Below are 18262 nucleotides of genomic sequence, written 5' to 3' on the forward strand. Positions count from 1 at the left end.
ATATTTAATGTGTAGTAAAAGAAATACAAATTAAAATAACAGTGATCTAAGTTTTTGTCTACTAAATTTTTAAATATTAAAAGGAATGATACTACAGGTGTTGGCTAGGTTGTAGTGAAATGGACGTGCATAAACTGCTGGTAGCTATTTACACTGGTGTGGCCTTTCAGGAGGGTAGTAAAATAATGTCTAAAAGAGCTTTAAAAGTTTCTAAGCAAAAAATTTTCATACCCCTTGATGCAGAATAATCAATGTGCAAACATTTAGTTCTAAGGATGTTCATCATGGTATTATTTATGATGAGAAAAAAATTAGGAACAACTTAGATGACCAAAATAGGTGATTGGTTAAGTAAATTTTGGCCATCTCTAGGACAAATTAGTGTATAGTCATTTAAAACCACAGTGGAAAATATTAATATGAACATATTTCCAATATATGATGGAAGAAAGCAGGCCAGGATCACTATGTCCAGTTTGATAATATACTTTTTAAAAGCGTTAGTGATGTATAATTTACACACTATAAAATTATGTTACTACTTTTGTAAAGAATATATATGTGTATGAGTAAGTGGGTAGGAAAAAGATTGGTTAGACACACATCAATATATTAAAAGTACTTTTCTTTGGGTGATGGAATAATGAAAAATTGAATTCTTTCTGGGTTTCCAAGGTTTTTTGTTGGCATTTAAGTATTTTTGCACTAAAAGGAATTTTATAAAAAGTCCCTGTAGAGCACTCCTTTGCATCTGGGTTACTATTTCTTACCCCTGTCATTCCAGGGAAGGAAGAGAACATAATGTGAGGAAGCCCTTGAATTTATGTCCAGTGGTGCGGCTGGTGCTTGCAGGGACCTGAACTCTTCAACTGTCCACACAGTCGGAGAGTAAACCAAGGCTCCCTGAGCAGCTGGTCCCTGGTCGGGCTTCATCCTCTTGTCCAGACGCGTTGGCTCTGGCTCTTTAATCCTCTGGGGTGAAGAGTGCCCCAGCGAGCAGTTAGGCCTCAGCTGAGGTGGGGGCGCGTGCGGTGCCCGGGCCGTGGTTCAGGCTCCGGCGATGCTGTGCTGTGGTTTTGAATTCGGTCCAGGCTCCAGTTATGTTGGCTCTAGATGGATTCCCGTCAACAATGACTTCACCAGCTCTTCCTTTCCTGCGCAGCTTTACTTGGAGGCTATGCAAGGAGAATTGTTAACGTGGGAATAAACAGAACAGGGACCAGGCTCCTCATGCTTCTGCTTCTGGGTGGAGCTCCAATCCGGTAGCCGCTGTCTTCCGTACGTCCATGCAAATCCTGAGCAGGGCATTTAAGAGCCAGAGCCATTCCCGTACAAGGGTGGCTGGCGAGTCCTGTGTACATGTTAGTTCTCTCCCCCCCCCCCCCAAAAAAAAACCCCCACAAAACTCAAAAGGCTTTTTTATTATTCACCTACTAATTCTATTACATTTATTTATTCAATTTTATTAAGATTTAAGCTATATCAGAATAGAAAAATTTATATCTGTCTATGGGAAAACAGTAGGTATCCAGAGTGGCACCAACACTCCTAGCATCTCTTATTGTGCGTAGCCATAGTATCGAGAAATTTCCATTTCTTTTTCCCCCTCAATGAGGTATTGCACTTTTCCCAAAGAGCTGTATTTGGCAGCATTCTCCCACTCTAGTTGAGCCTTCCTCTTCTAGGCCTCCTCCTCTGGCCTCTGCTCGTTTGTGATGGCGCTGAAATTACTGGCCCAGAAACACTGGGTTTCCTCCATGGAATTTGTTGACAGGCAAAATCTTTGAGTAGATAGATACTGGTTTTGAGGCTTGGGCGGGGTCTGGGGCTCGTCCACAGCAGTGCATACCGGCTCCTTCTGGAAAGAAGTGCAAGTTGACGTTTTGTAGGGCACAGGCCTAGAAGCATCAGGCGGAGGGACACTGTGGGCCGGGCAGGGTTGGTCCAAGCTGGTTGGGCTGGGCTGGTCGAAATAGGCTGAGGTGGTCTGGCAGGACCTGTCTACGATGCGGGAGTTGGCGGATGAATTGGCTGCAGTAGGTGGAGCTGACAGAACCAGGCTGGGCAGCGTTAGCCCCAGCAGGCCACCTGAACTAGGCGCTCTTTGTTATAGGATTGGTGTGTGTCCATAGACGATGTCCTGAAATATAGTAGGTAAACATCATCCCTTCTATTTCAGTCCGTGTTTCCACAGAAGGGTTATTGTCATCGGGTCATAGGGTTTGTTTATCTACTTCAGTAGGAATGGAAACACGACCCTGTTTCATTTATTTGTTCCTTGTTCTTCCTGTTGTTGATAATGACCTTGGGGCTTTGGCTGGAACAGTTTTGACATAGTTCTACACGTTATGGATGTAAGTACATATGTTTCTGTCAGTCTCTAATGAGGAAGCTGCAAGCCCTTGAGTTTATCACCGGATTCCCTTCCCAACAAGGAACCGTCAGGAAGGAAAACGAGCGAGACAGTCTTTGCACGGGAAAGCCTGTGGGGTGACTTATGTTTGTGTGATATTCCACACAGCCCTGTAACCTCTTGCTTTTGGCAGGCCTGCACCGAATCTGTGGGCTCGTAGTCCCGGGCAACCAAAAGCCGAGACAAACAGAGGAAGTGTCATTGCTCACATGTTTCCCAGCTGCCTTGTGTTGGTCCTGCACAGCCAGCTGCTGCCCCCTTTCCAGGCGGAGCTCGCAGAGCTGAGTCTGACCTGGCCCCATGTGGAGTCCCGATTGGTTGTTCCCTGTTGCTCCTTATTTCCCTGTGGTCCTTCTGTACTTGGTTCAATCTGAACTTGATTATATGGCAGACTCCATTTCCTTAAAGCAGCTTGCAGCCACAGGAGGTAGAGCATGAGCTCACCTTCACTCCTATTGCACTCACAGGCACACACACGTGCACACATGCATATACACATGTGCACAGGCACACACATGTGCCTGCATATACATGTACACACATACATGCACACACACACACTCTCCAGTCAGCCTCCTACCCACTGAGGCACACTGGCCGGTGGGCACTTCCTCTTAAGTGAATATACATAGAACTGAGACACAGTGCAGAGTCTCTCTCTACGCCTGGGGCCCGGGGGCCTGGGCTCTACACGTCGGTCCTACCTTGCCTACATCTTGTCCACCTAACAAGGTGGCCTCGGTAGGAGTCATCTTAAGGCTCCAGTGGACAAAGCCGGGAGAAAGCTGATGAGCAGGGTTAGAACTGAAATGTTGGATGCAGCCATTTAATCATGTTTCTGCTTAATCGTCAGTAGCTTCTTTGTATAGCTATGGATCTGATGTCTCGAGGCTTACTCAGTCCCCTATTTGGTCTTGGAAGGTGGCCATTTATCTGAAACAGAGATAGCCTAGTCCAGTGAAAGGGCTTTGTTTTTTTGTGTGTGTTTTAAAATACATTTTTATTGATTTCAGAGAGGAAGGGAGAGGGAGAGAGAGAGAGAGAGATGGAAACATCAATGATGAGAGAGAATCATTGATCGGCTGGCTGCCTCATGCACCACGCTGGGAATCGAGCCCACAGCCCTGTTACGTGCCCATACCTGGAATTGAACCGTGACCTCCTAGTTTATAGGTTGACGCTCAACCACTGAGCTATGCTGGCCGGGCAGGGCTTTGTTTTCTAACCCCTTAAATAGTAAGCAAATAAAATAAAAATAGCAGCAGTGGCCGGGGTGACATCCCAGTGCGTTGCTGGGAGCAGCATGAAGTGGTGACACTTGGATACAACGTGATCATCTGTATTAAGAGCCATAGCTCATCCTGGAATCCCATTCTAGGATCTGCTCCAAAGAAATCCAGTTAAAACGGGGGAAGTTATTTGTGTGATGATGTTCATAAGAACATTTTGTATAACAGAGTAAAATAGGAAGTAGCCTATAGGTTCAACGTCGGGTAATGGTTAAGAAAGTTATAATAGATTTCCCTAAGAATATCTTATATAAAAATTGAATTATGAAGACTCTAAGACAACGTGGTCTTAACAAAAAAGCCACAATTAAAAGTGAGTATGCCCTGTGATTACATCCACATAAAAATATGCACATGATAAATATGGAAGATTAATAGTTATTGGTAGGATGACAGGATTATAGGTAATATTAGCTAAGATTTGGAAACAGCCCAAGTGCCCATCAGCAGAAGAGTGGATGACAATGCTGTGGTACATCTACACAATGGAATACTATGCAGCTGTAAAACAGAAAGAACTCTTGTCATTTGCAATAGCATGGATGGGCCTGGAGAGCATTATGCTAAACAAAATAAGCCAGTCAGAGAAAGATAGGTATCACATGATCTCACTCATATGTGGAATCTAATGAAAAAAATAAACTGAAGAACAAAATAGAGACAGAGAATCATGGAACAGACTGTCGAACCTCAGAGGGAAGGCAGGATAGGGTGGGCAGAGGGAGGGGATCAACCAAAGAACTTGTAGGCATATATGCACAAGCCATGGACACAGACAATAGAGTGGTGAGGGCCTGGGCGGGGGTCTGGGGTGGGCTAGAGGAGGTCAATGGGGGGAAAAAGGGGACATATGTAATACCTTTACCAATAAAGATTTAAAAAATAATAAAATTAAAGGAAATAGTACAGATTTGGGATTCAGACCTTGGATTAATTCTGATAATGCCACATCTCATTCTGTGTCTTTTTGCAACTCTTGAAACTTACTTGGGAATCAGATTCCTCATCAGCAAAAAGACAGAGCAGTTTTTAGGGTCCCTGGGTGTGAACCTGACTCTAGCCACTAAACCACCTCTTCAAGTAGAGTCTGCCAGGCTTGCTTCTAAAGGGTGTCCCAAAATTCACGCAAGAAGTAATTTTGATAGAAAACACAGGTTTATAATTAAAAATTGTAAATTTTTTATTGATTCATAAAGTATTCAGTATAGGGTTATGTATGGAATAGCATATCAGGTAAATGACCTCCACGGCTTTTCTGGCACATACGCACTCTTTTGTTGAAATGTTCCATGACTGTTTTGCATAAATGTGGCTGAATTTTGATGAGGCTCATTTTCATCTTGATGGCTTGGTTAATTGACAAAATTGTCACATTTTGGGTTCAGAAAATCCACGAGTGATTGTTGAGAAACAAATGCATCCACAACGTGTCATTGTTTGGTGCGGATTTTGGGCTGGAGGCATCATCGGACCATTCTTCTTCGAAAATGCAGCTGCTCAGGCAATAACAAAAGAGTGCGTAAGTGCCAGCAAAGCTGTGGAGGCCATTTACCCAATATGCTATTCCTTACATAACCCTATACTGTATACTTTATGAATCAATAAAAAATTTATAATTTTTAATTATAAACCTGTGTTTTCTATCAAAATTACTTCTTGCGTGAATTTTGGGACACCGTTTATCAGTAAGTACGACTCATGCGCAGTTAGCACATCATTGTGCACAGACAATTGAAGTCCTCTAAGCACTCCCGGCGGTTTAACAGTGCTCTTGCCACTGGAGGTGTGATGGAACCTCTCCTGAGGATGTCCATGCCCATCCATCCTCAGCAGAGCGGAGAGCCAATAAATACCAGGTCCTGCCTGGGAGGCTGGTTTTCATGTAAAGCTGGTTCTGGCGAAGTGGGTCAATTTGGGCCCTCCCTCCCCATGCCCACCCTCCCATGCCCTCCCTCCCCAGGCCTAACCTCCCCATGCCCACCCTCCCATGCCCTCCTTCCCCAGGCCCACCCTCCCCAGGCCCACCCTCCCCAGGCCTAACCTCCCCATGCCCTCCCTCCCCATGCCCTCCCTCTCCAGATCCACCCTCTCCATGCCCTCCCTCCCTATGCCCACCCTTGACTGGTGGGCCCCTCCCTGGGAAGGTCGACCCCACGCTGCTTACAGATGGGCTCTGCTCTTCCTGTCTCTCCACGGCTGTTTTTGATGAGTCAAGGGGAGGATTTCTTTCTGCTCGGTGTTTGGTTTGTCACTCTTAGGATTTACACATTATAAACGACCCTTCATCACCACACACAGATTTCATTAGCCTGGCCTTTGATCTTGCATGCAAGCCGGCCATGTGCAAGCTTCCCCAAGCCTCAAAGAAAAGGGTTTTATGAGCTGCTGACATTTTGACAAGCTCTGTATCTGGTGTCCCAAATTAACTTTCATTGACTCTCATTGGCTGTTCCCCTTCTGTCCACTGGGTAAAGTTCATTAGCTGTTCACTTAAGTGATCCTGCATGTTTTTGAGGATAGGAAAAGGCTTAGGTGTGGAAGGTGGAGGTGAGTCAAGAAGATGGTGGCTAGGAAAGGCTTAAACAAGGCAGGTTTGGTTCAGCTGTTGGTGAGTGCGTGCATGATTTCAGGCGAGTCTCGAGGCCCCGGTTTCCTCATCTGTGACAGGAGCATTGCTGGCTACCTAGTTTAAGCAGCAAATGAGGTAAGTTAAGGCACGTGATAGCCCTTTATGGCCCCCCTAAAAAGCTATACCGATGTGAGGTTGATATTGTTGCTGTCTCTTGCTCTCAAATAAATGCAAACAGTGATGTGAAATTACAACAAGGTTCAATCAATCATTCCATTCTGACTGAAAAATACTTCCGGGTGGGTGGATATATTTTCCTAAAGGGGGAGCTCTGGTTATGCCTGTACTAAATTGTGAAAATGGAATGAAGAGCTGAAGATGGCTTTCCAAGGTCACCTTCAGATCAGAAATAGCACTGGGTTCGAAGTCTTCTCTCTGCTTGTCCCCACCTGTCCTTTCCCATCCTCAGTCTCTGGCCCTGGCTTCCGGAGCCCCAGAGTCTTCTGCCAGCAGCAAATGGGGAACCTTGTTCCAGCAGGCCCAGGGAGTCAGGTGGGCAGGGGGCATGGGCTGCAGGTGTGGGCAGCCCCAGGTGTCCGGGCCCAGCTTCTGGATGGGCAGCTTCCTTCATGCGGCAGGAACCAACCCTGACAGGTGCTGCAGCCAGTGGGACCCACCTGCTTCCAGCTGCTTATCACAGAGATTTGCCTGAGATTGAAGAGGGCTCCAGTCCCCAAACCCAGCAGCTGATGAGTGTTGAGCCCAAGACGCATTGAGGAAGAGTGCGGGAAGCAGAGAGGAATGGGGAAGAGATTAGGAGGGAAGAGAGAGGATATGGCTGGAGCAGGGGTGGGCAAACTTTTTGACTCGAGGGCCACAATGGGTTCTTAAACTGGACCGGAGGGCCGGAACAAAAGCATGGATGGAGTGTTTGTGTGAACTAATATAAATTCAAAGTAAACATCATTACATAAAAGGGTACGGTCTTTTTTATTTTTAGTTTTACTCATTTCAAACAGGCTGGATCCGGCCCGCAGGCCGTAGTTTGCCCACGGCTGGGCTGGAGGAATGAGAGAAGGTGAGGCAAGAGTAGGCAGAAAGGAGCCCCAGCTGGGCCAGCCATACGAGGACCTACTGTTCCACGGTTCAGATCCCCAGCTCAGCACCTTTTGCGTAAATGTTAGAACTGTGAGTGGAAGCTAAGGAGGTTGGACAGAGCTCCAGGGGACACCGGCATTGAAAATGGGGGGGAGGTGTTGTCGAGGGGAGAGAAGCCAGGGAGCACTCAGCGAGGTGGAGCAGATTTCAGAGGCTGTGTGGGCGGGAGAGGCCGTGATGCGGCGGGGTCACCCCCTGGCTGTGGAAGGTGGTCGGGGGTGCGGGACAAGGATGGGATGAACCAGGAGCACATTGTGGGGCAAGGCTGTAGTGGGCCAAGAGGCAATGGGAGCCCTAGCTGGTTTGGCTCAGTGGATAGAGCCTCGGCCTGCAGACTGAAGGGTCCCTGGTTCGATTCCAGTCAAGGGCACGTGCTTGGGTTGCGGGCTCGATCCCCAATAGGGGGTGTGCAGGAGGCAGCCGATCAATGATTCTCTCTCATCATTGATGTTTCTATCGCTCTCTCCTTCTCCCCTCCTCTCTGAAATCAATAAAAGAAAAAAAAATTAAAGAGGCAAATGGGAGGCAAGAACTTGGGGCATTGACAGCATTCAGCTCCTCCTAGGCCTTGGGAGGAAGGATCGGCTGGGAAGAGGGCAGAGTCCAAGGATCAAGCAGAATCACTTCCTATGTTACCTTTTAATGTATTTTCCCCAACTAGATTTTAAATATTTTAAGGGCATGGCTTATATCTTTTACCGCTTTTTTTCCTCCAAAGCTGGCTGGCTGCTCATCAGACCACCTAAGCGTTTGTTTGTTTGTTTGGTTTATACACATTTTACTGGGCCTTGCCTCAGCCCTGTTCCTGCCAGATTCTGGCTTAATGATTCCAGCAGCGATTGCTGGAGGCGGAACAGTTGCTTTCGGCTCTACTTGGTTTACATGAATATATCGTTTGTCTTAAAAGCAAGATTACATTAGAGAACGTTTGGGAAGGAGAAATAAGCGATTACTCAAGTGCCTCCAGGTTTGAGCAGTTAGAAGCACGTGTTGCTATGCCTGGACAATTAGGCTAATTGCACGGTTTTCCTCTCTGTTTATTGAATTGTTGAACCACTTGCTGTAATTATAAACAGTAAAGGGATGAGGCTGCATTTCGCTACTCAGCGCCCCTCCCTGCTCTCTAGAGCAGGTGGTAAGAGAAGGGGCTCTGCAGCCACAGCCCACCTCTGCCCCAGCGGCGGCACCGGCTAAGGACACATTAGGGACCACCTTCCCCAGTTCCCGCAGGGCCTGCCTTGGCCGGGGCACGGGTGGTGGGAATGTTGCACAGCTTCTGTCTGTCAGGCTCTCTGCCGGGTGTGCTTTAAGTAACGTGAGCAGGTTACTTCATCTCACATCCCCCAGCTGCTTCAACTGAAAACTGGGGCCAACCCTGGCTCTGACATCAGGAGACGGGTCTAAAGAGGAAAGGAGATAAACCATGGGAGATGCACGGGAAAGCACCAGACACATAGGAAGTGTTCGATACACGTTAATTATTTTGAGCATCATTCCCATCTTGGAAAGTATACGAATTACCTTTAGGTTAAAGTTGGCCACTCTTTCTTCGGCTAGTGTTACCCTAAGGCAGACAGGCCCCTCGCCAGCCTTCAGGAGGACTGGCTTCCCTCTTCCATTCCCCCCATTGATTTCTAGAGAGAACGGAAGGGAGGGATGAGGAGAAAGAGAGAGACAGAGACAGACATCTATTGGTTGAGCAGGGCTGGGGTTTTAAAGCGGCCACAGTGCGTCTGGATGGGATGGCTGTGCTCCCAGGGCTTCGCCGGCACCATGAACATTCAGTCATGCTGTAGATGAGAAAATCGGGCACAAACGTTCTGGATAGTCCAGCTCTTTGGGAAGCGCTCCTCTGTGCTGTGGGAGAAGCAATATACAGTCGACTCTGAACAACGCAGAGGTTAGGGGTGCTGACCCCCCTTGTAGTAAAAAAATCCAAGGATAACTTTGGACTCCCCCAGAACTTAACTACTAATAACCTCATGTTGATTGGAAGTAACTTAAACAGTTGATTAACACACATTTTGCATATTATATGTCTTATATAATGTAATTCTTACAATGAAGCTAAAGAAAAGAAAATGTTAAGATGATCATAAGGAAGAGAAAATACTTTGTGTTCGATGAAAAAATCCATGTATAAGTGGACGTGCGCAGTTCAAACCCGTGTTGCTCAAGGGTCAGCTGTGTTTGCGCCAGGCAGGAGCGATCCCCGCCAGCCTGTGCTGTAGTGGCACCTGGATGCTTCCTTCATGCAGGTGCATGCATGGCGGCTCCCGCATAAAGGGTGTGACTGTGCCTTCGGGCTGGTGTGTGTTGAACACTCTCCTAAGTAGCTCCCTTACTAACTCATTTCACCTCGCTGGAATCCTGTGGGCGAGGTACTAGTATTAGCCCCCTTTTACAGATGAGGAGTCTGAAAGCCACTGAGGTTGAACATCTTGTCCAAAGCCACACAATGAGTAAGTGGCAGAACTGGCCAGACACTCGCACATCTGAACTCACCTGCAGGTTCTCTGCATATTCCCAGGGACAGGTGCTTTCTCTTCCTTTCCTGCCTTTTTCCAGAACAAAACCATGTTATCCCAACTGGCAGGCCAGGCTCCCCAGGGCTCTTATCTCACACCAACAAAGCCCTTCCCTGTTGAATGGGTCACTGGCATTTTGCTGAATAGATGCCAGGGCGGGAGGGCCACAGATAAGCCATCGGTGGTGTGTGTTGCCATCTCCTTGATGGTTTGCTCTGAATTCAGATCTGTTCATTTATCTAAGATGAAAGGGGAGAGGCTGCTGGTAAGTGGGGGACTACAGAATGAGGCAGTGATGATTCTGGAAAGGGAGACAGGACGTGGGCGCTTCTGACGAAGTGAATGCCCAGGGAGCGAGGGAGGTGTGTGTGCTGACTTACAGGAGTTCCTAGAACAGCCCTGTGTGTGACTGTGTGAGGCTTCAGAGCCGTGGGGGTGGGGGCCTAGTGGGAGGGAGTCCCCCCCCTCTTTCTGCCCCACATACTTAACCCCATAGTAGACGTTCCCACTCAGCCGCTGCTATCCCACAACAGGGACAGTGGTGATGACTTTTTAGCATCTATGTTTTAAATAAAAAGGGCCCCTTGAGAGCTGACCAGATATACCAACTGCTTTGCTGGCCTTTTAAAAACGTAGGGTCTTGTCGATCTCCTTGTTGTGATATTGTTCTAAAGTCGGGCAGGATGTTACCCCTGGGGGACCCTGGGTGCAGGGTCTGAGGATCTCACAGTATCATTTCCTACAACTGCATGTGTGTCTACAATTACCTCAAAACAAAAGTTGTAAGAAGCCAGGGTCCTTTAAATGCCACAAATTCCAGGGGAGCAGCCTGTTTGCTCCGTGTCTAACACCTTGCAATATCCAGTAAACAGAAAATAGGATTCCAGGACCACTCAAGGCAATAGAAAGGAATGAAATGCTGACACACGCTACAACATGGATAGATCTTGAAAACTTGATGCTAAGTGTGGGGAGCCAGACACAAAAGACCACATCTTGTGTGATTCCATTTGTATGAAATTTCCTGAACAGGCAAATCTATAGTCAGAAAGCAAATCAGTGGTTGCCTGCAGCCGGGACTGGCAGTGCCAGGAGGGCCCAGAGAGGACTGCTCATGGGTCGGAGCTTCCTCTTTGGGTAATTCCCCTTTTGTGGGTGATGCTCTACAAATAGATGGTGGTGATGGTTGCACAATTCTGTGACTAGACTGAACACCATCGAATGGTTCCGTGTAAATGGGTGAATTGTTTAGTGTGGGAGTTATATCTCAATAAAGCTGTTAGAAATTTAGGGTCTTTTGACAGTTTTAAGAGAAGTAATCACAGTCCTTTGGAAATAGCTGGTGTCTTCTAGATAAAAGTACTTCTGCACACTGGTTGTCACGCCTGAATTCAGGCCATGGTCCTGGGGCAGGTTGATGGCTCCCTCATAAACCCGATTCACGGGCTCGCTGCCGACACCTCTGTGGTGTTTCCCATTGCTCACCCGGGGCATGAAAATGGTGGCAGCTCTTTGCCAGGTGCTTTTACTTCTTGCCGCCCTGCACACCAGGTGGCTGCATGCCCTTGCTTTATATACGGAGAAATAGAGTTCCCAGAGACGACGTGTGCAGCAGGAGAGTGCTGCAGCAAGAACCCGAATTGAACTCGGGCCCATTGAACCCAGGTCCGTGTTCTGTTCACTGCTGGGGGCTGGGTGGGCGATGGGGGGCAGGAGGCTGGGCGGGCGAGCTTTCCCTCGCGTCTTACAGGAGTGGGAGGAGTCAGCTGCAAGGCAGAAGCCGCGCTCATGGGGACAGATAGCCTAGAAGTCACCAGAGGGAAGGCAATGGGAATCTGCTCCCTCCGGAAGTGAGCATGACCTTCTGCCCGTTCCTGGGCCAGCTCTTCCCGGGAGAGCTTCTACGGAAGGAGAACTGTGGGAAAACATGTGGGAGCTTTTTGTGGACACGTTTCTTGAGTGTCATGAGCTCCGGAGGAAATGTGTTTATTCCTCTGAGGCCCTCAGCTTTATCTGTCCTGAGTTTTCAGGGGTTCACAACTACAGGAGTGTTTGTGGACACGGAGGGAAGCCACAGTATGACAGCCAGGGAACCGCGCTGTGTTTGTAAGGGATAATGCTGCTGTGTGCAGTAAAACGGGCACAGTGGATAGAGGTGCAGAAGTAAATGGGAAACCACCTCCCCTTAGTGATGTTCAGGTGGGAGGAGGCAGACTCGTTAGCTCCCAGGGAGCTTATTAAAGATGCACATTCTCAGGTCCCAGCCCAGACCCACAGAACCTGGAACCCTGGGGTGATGGCCAGGGACCTGTGCTTTAATAAGCTCTCAATAAGCTTTCATATACCCTGGAATTTGAGGATGTTCGTACACACTCTTGAGGTTGCACAGGAAAATCTGGATGTGTTCCCAGGAGAACACTTCCTTCTGTGTTTGACCTGGTCTTGCAGGGTCGGGGGGAACAGTCCTTCATTTGCTGAAAACATTTGTTGAGCACTTACTGTATCCAAGCACGTATTCCCTGCTGTGATGCGTGTAGAACCTCGTGCGGGCAGTGAGATAGTAAATTATGGAAACTGCAAATGGGATGCAGTCCTGGGATGGTGACATTTAGTCCCATGAGGAGGAGGAGATGCCTGACTAAAGAGCAAGGGAATGGATTTCCGGAGAGAGTACTGCTTGCGCAAAGGCCTGGAGCTTGGGAGGGGTTGGACTGGTCAGGGGCTAAAAAACAGCTGGGGTGGCCTGATGGTGGAGAGCGGGGGCAGGTGGCAGACAGAATGGAGGGGTGGGGGTGGAGGGATGAGCCGGGACTGGATGCACAGGGCCCAGGGAAGAGCTTGAATATTTACTCTGAAGATGGTGGCCAGTTTCTGAAGGATTTAATCAGGGAGTGATAGGACCTGATGAAAGGTTTAGGAGCCTTCTGGCTGCTTAGGAAGAGTGATTTGGAGGAGGGATAGAGATCAAGCCAGGGGTGTGGGGCGTGACTAGGGAGATTCTGTCCAAACTGCTTACCGCCCTCCTTACCAAGCAGGGAAACACAAGAACAGATACTGGAATTGTTTTGTCAGGGTTTCTGTTAGCATTTTACAGATGGAACGATTGTATTAGAAGTACACACATCCTCATTGCTTTCATTAGATATCATTGTATTATAGTACCAGCTATGTATGTACCCATTTAATTGCATATACTACTACTTATAGAAAGTAAATATTGTCAAAAGAAAATTCAGCTTAGATGCCCACATTATTTTTCTAGTTCTTTATGGTTGAAAGTATTACCTTTGTCCCCCTTTTCCCACCATTGACCCCCTCCAGCCCGCCCCCGCCTGCCCACATTTTGAGACGTACAGAGCCAAGCTCAGTTGATTCCAATTTAGCAGCATCTGCAAGATTTGATCCATTTCAGAAATCTGAGCTCACTAGCATTGCTTGGGCTGGCATTTTCTTAGCTGAGAACTGCTTACCTGGGTGTAGAAAATCTGATATTTTATTTAGAAGAATGATTCATTGCTTCAGGGTGTCAAGAGTCCTGGGCTTTATCTTCTTTGCTGCACAAGTTTGATTTGACCTTGGACAAGTCATTTCATTTTGAAATTTAGTGTGTCTGTGTGGAAGATGAGGAATAATAGATCTGGTAAACTTCCCGTTGCCGTGTTAACTGGGTGAAAGCTCTCCAGCACCTAGGAAACAACATATGCAAGGGCCCCATGGCAGAAGGGAGCAGCTGATATTTTAGGAAGTGAGAACAGTGTGGGAAGGGGCGATGCTCCAAGACGATGTGGGGGAGGCAGTCATGGGCCGAGCTGGGCAGGAGCATGCAGACCGCATTGGGGATTTTAGTCTTTATCTGAAGAGCAAGAGCAGTAGTTCTCAATCTTCCTAATGCCACGACCCTTTAATACAGTTCCTCATGTTGTGGTGACCCCCAATTTCATTGTTACAAATTGAACATAATTAAAGCATAGTGATCAATCACAAAAACAATATGTAATTATGTATGTGATTTCTGATGGTCTTAGGCGACCCCTGTGAAAGGGTCGTTCGACCCCCAAAGGGGTAGCGACCCACAGATTGAGAACCGCTGAGCAAGAGGGAAGCCATTGGCAGATTTAAATAGGGGAGTGACTTAAGGTTGATGCGCTGTCTCAATTAATCTTCACGGCAAATGTGTATGGTACGCAATACCCCTATTTTAAACCCGCACAGAAACCTGGGGTAGTGGAGGTTAAGTAGCTTACCCAAAACCTCAGGTCAGCTTGACTCCAGAGTCCTCTGTCTCCATATCAGCCGAGCTCAATAATAATATAACAATGACCACAGTTTTAAAACACTTTGAACTCTTATGATGAAAGCTCTCCCTTAATTTGCAGAGTGGTATTATGCTGCAGAAATACGAGTGGTGATGAGAGAGTGGATATGCTGGGGATCTTTTAAAAGGCTCTGTCTGTGTGGCTGGGGTCCAGCAACTTCAAGTTCCTTGCTGTCTGGTGGGGGCGTCTCACAAGCAGCTATTAACACAAGGAAGGGTTTGGCAGCTCGGGCTGGCCATTTGACACTGCCATTGTCCATAATGACTCATTGTCCAAGAAATGTGCCCAAGGTGTGTCCTTTCAGGGGCTTTGAGCTGGGAAATCAGATCTGGGCAGTTCATGCGTGGTTTCACTGGACTGACCATGCCATGCCAAGTTTCTGCTTTCTCCCTCTTGGGTAGTCAGCTGGTTTAAGTGGATTCTTAGAAGCTGATTGTAGAGATCACCATCTCGACTTTGAAACCAAGAAGGCTTGTTCAGGGTTGAAATGGGAAAACAGCTGTTGGCCTGTGGCCCTGGAGGCTTTTGTTGATGATGACAAATATCTGTTCTTTTCTAGTTGACCATGTCGTGCCAGAGCCTGGGACAAGCCTGCTGGCTGCCTTCGACCAGTGGAGGGAATGGGCCGATAGCAAGTCCTGCTGTGACTACTCTCTGCACGTGGACATCACCGAGTGGCACAAGGGCATCCAAGAGGAGATGGAGGCCCTGGTGAAGGATCATGGTAGGTTGTGTTGACCCGGCACCCTCAGGTCATGAACTGGCACAGCCCTGTGGAGACAAGCTCTGTGAATGGTACTTAATAGATCCCTTTTGGGCCTCACCCGTGCCTCTGAGAAGACAGGGCTTTGGCTGCAGCTCATGCTGATTGGAGGTAGCCAAACCCAGGGCAGCCAAAGAAGCTTTCATTGATATGAGAACCTGAGCCTTATTCCAGGGACCTGCTCTTATGTAACAACTGCTTGCATCTTATTGGTTTGAGGGAACCATGTGCCCAAGCCAGGTTGGGGAGTTGAGGCTACGAGAGTGATGAGCCAGTGAGGATTCTGGGCAGTCGCAGGAGAGTGCCTGGGACCTGGGGTAGAGGACTTGAACAGCTTCTTCCTGCAAATCCGGAAGAACCAGGACAGACTGGAGGGTGAGGAGGCCGTGGGACAACCCGAGGGGTCTGTTGATCCCTAAGACTATTTTGGGGAGCAGGATTCCAAGGATTGGGTTCTGAAAGCTGTCCAGGGCGGCTGGAGGGATCTTGACTACCTCAAAATGCCCCTGGGACCCTGTTACCAGAGGAAGCTTGGGGTTTTGGGTGGTGTTGCCAAATTATATAGTCCTACAGGGACCCCTTAAACTTGGCTGTAGACTAGATTCGACTCCTGGGTCACATGCAGGCCTCATTGGATCTTAACTGTTGGGGAAGAACCTATTGCTTTCGGGTTAGGAGATTTCTAAGCCCAGAAGTTCCATGAGCTGTGAAGAAAATGGCAGGAGGGAAACTGCTAGACATAGATATGGTAGATATCCAGAGATATGGTAGAAGAAGCTCGAAATGGAAATCTAGAATCTTGGGTTTATTGCTTTGCTCTTCCACAAATTAGCTGTGTGACCTTGGGCAAATCACTTAAATTTTCTGAATTTCAATAAAAAAAAAAAAAAAAAAAAGACTCTCACAGGAGGGTTTTGTACTAGATATCCTAAGATTCTTTCTACCATGAAGGCCCAGCATAAAAGGAAGTAGCTAACCCTTGATCTTTCTCACTTTTGAAAATGCCAAGATTTAACTTTTGATACTTAGAAATGAATCCAGTCTAACTCAACCAAGAGAGTTACCATAACAACTGTTTCCTGGCAACAGAGGAGGGCTGAGATGTCCTGAGCCTTGAATTTAGGCAGCTCACAGCACTGTCGCCAGCACCCCTGGGTTAAGCTCCAAGGCTATGAGGTTGTCAATACAGTTGTTTACCATCTGGGCAGGGATATTTGTTCTTGCACTAGGGAGGCAAGAACTCTAAAATACCAGGATGAGAACTGCAACATATGCTTGTCACACTCAAGGACCTTTTCTTAAAGTCAGCATGGAGGGCAGTCTGTTTACCACAGAAAAGACTTCTATTATAGATCTTCATCAATAAGGTCTTCTATTTCATTGCCTTGTTAAAGTCACAAAAGTTGGGAAAACTTATTAACTTTTAATTGCGGTAAAACACAGCATAACATAAAATTTACCACCTTAACCATGGTAAATGTACTGTTTGTGGCATTAAGTACATTTACATTGTTGAGCAGCCATCCCCACTACCCTCCCCTGGAACTTTTCACCTTTCCAAATGGAAATTCTGTCCTCATTAAACAATAATTCCCCATTCTCCCTCCCGCCAGCCCTTGGCAACCCCCATTTTCTGCCATTCTACTTCCTGTCTCTGTGAATTTGACATGTAAGTGGAATCCTGCAGTATTTGTCCTTTTGTGACTGGCTTATTTCATTGAGTATAATACCCTCAGGGCTGACCCATGTTTGTGGCATATGTCAGAATGGTACCGGAAAAGGGACCGGCTCAGACTGGGTCTGCCCCAGGCGCTGGTAGTGTGTGGGTTCTTGACTTGGTGCAAAAAAGATTTCACAACAGGACTCCAGGTGATTGTGAGAGTATGTTTGTTATCTCTGGGGACAGTGGAACAAGGAAAGGTTTAGAACAGAAGAAGCAACAGGAGGGAGCCTATGCGGGGCTGCTTCGATTCTCTAAAAATGTTACAGGAAGAAATGAGCTGAGGTGGGGTTGCAATCAGCTCACTGCAGTCACAGGAAAGGGGGCCTTGGGGACAGGTTCAGGGGGTTACCCTGGGATGAGCTGCCACTGCCCATTGCTCCCCTGGTCGAAAATCTCTTGGGGACTCTTAGAGTTTAGGAGATGCACGCCTGTGGGAGAGGTGGAGGAGGAAGATACTCCCAGAGGGCGGGCTGGCTCCTTTGTTTTGAGGGTTTAGGGCAGATCTTAGGGGAAGATCTCAATAAAATATTCATCAGCTTTTCCAGGTGTGCTCTGTCCTGGCCTCCACTGGTTGGCCAGTGCCAGGACAGGGGTCAATAGTCATTGCAGCTGGTCCTGGTGTCACCCACCTGGTTTTGCTGCTTTTCTGGGCCTGGAGCTGACATACAACTAAGACCTAGGTGTTGTCTTTAGAAAGTGACCTTCTGTACCTGCTCGGAATTGCTCGGCCAGTTTGTTCAGCTGTGTGTCGTGTCCCCACTTTACTCGCCAAGGAGTTGTCCTAGCTTCTTACGATCCCGCTTGAGCCTGAGTAATAGTCCATTAGATGGCCGTGCCACGTTGTGTTTATCCATTCACCTGTCAGGGGACACTTGGGTTGCTTCACTCGTTGGTATTGGAATACTGCTGCTGTGTGTGTATGGGTGTACAAATAACAGCAACTGTTAATTTTGGTAGAGTTTTAAACTTAGAGGAAAATTGTAAGAATACTAAAAAGAACTTTCCCACCTTATTCCCAGATTTACCAGTTGTTTATATTTTGCCTCATTTGCATTATCATTCTCTCTGTGTCTCCATCTGTCTCTCTTTCTCTCTGCATGATGTGGGGGTGGGGGGCAAAAGTAGGTTTCCAGTTGTGAGTACAGCATACACACAGCTAACAAGCTATTGTGATAATGTAATAATCATATCCTGTATGTCTTTTTCCATACCCACCACTGTGAACCTACTTTTGCCTACACTGCATATATACACATACACATAATATCGTAACTTTTTTGTTCCCTTCCGGATTATTTGGGTGGCCTGTTACAGTTATGCATTTTGTCTGTCTCTTTTGTCTGTCCTCCAGGGGTAAATTCCTTCCTCGTGTACATGGCTTTCAAAGATCGCTTCCAGCTGACGGATTCCCAGGTAAGAAACGTGGGCTTTCCTGAGCAGATCACTGGCATTCGGTACATTTGGCCACGGCTGTGGTCTTGAAAGCTGCCTCGAGTGTATGCA

At 47.4% G+C, this 18262-nt stretch overlaps 1 protein-coding gene across 3 annotated transcripts in view; it reads left to right on the plus strand.

Moving 5' to 3' along the window:
• The window catches only part of DPYSL2 (dihydropyrimidinase like 2), a 103913-nt gene that overhangs the window by 56130 nt on the left and 29521 nt on the right, over positions 1–18262 (plus strand). For all 3 annotated transcript variants that reach the window (XM_036313824.1, XM_036313825.1, XM_036313826.1), the window contains 2 exons: positions 14833–14997; positions 18111–18172. In XM_036313824.1, the coding sequence (XP_036169717.1) occupies positions 14833–14997; positions 18111–18172 (227 nt within the window). The remainder of the gene's footprint in view (positions 1–14832; positions 14998–18110; positions 18173–18262) is intronic.

This window comes from Myotis myotis, unplaced genomic scaffold (genome assembly GCF_014108235.1).
Source record: "Myotis myotis isolate mMyoMyo1 unplaced genomic scaffold, mMyoMyo1.p scaffold_m19_p_6, whole genome shotgun sequence".
NCBI classification, from domain to species: Eukaryota; Metazoa; Chordata; class Mammalia; order Chiroptera; family Vespertilionidae; genus Myotis; species Myotis myotis.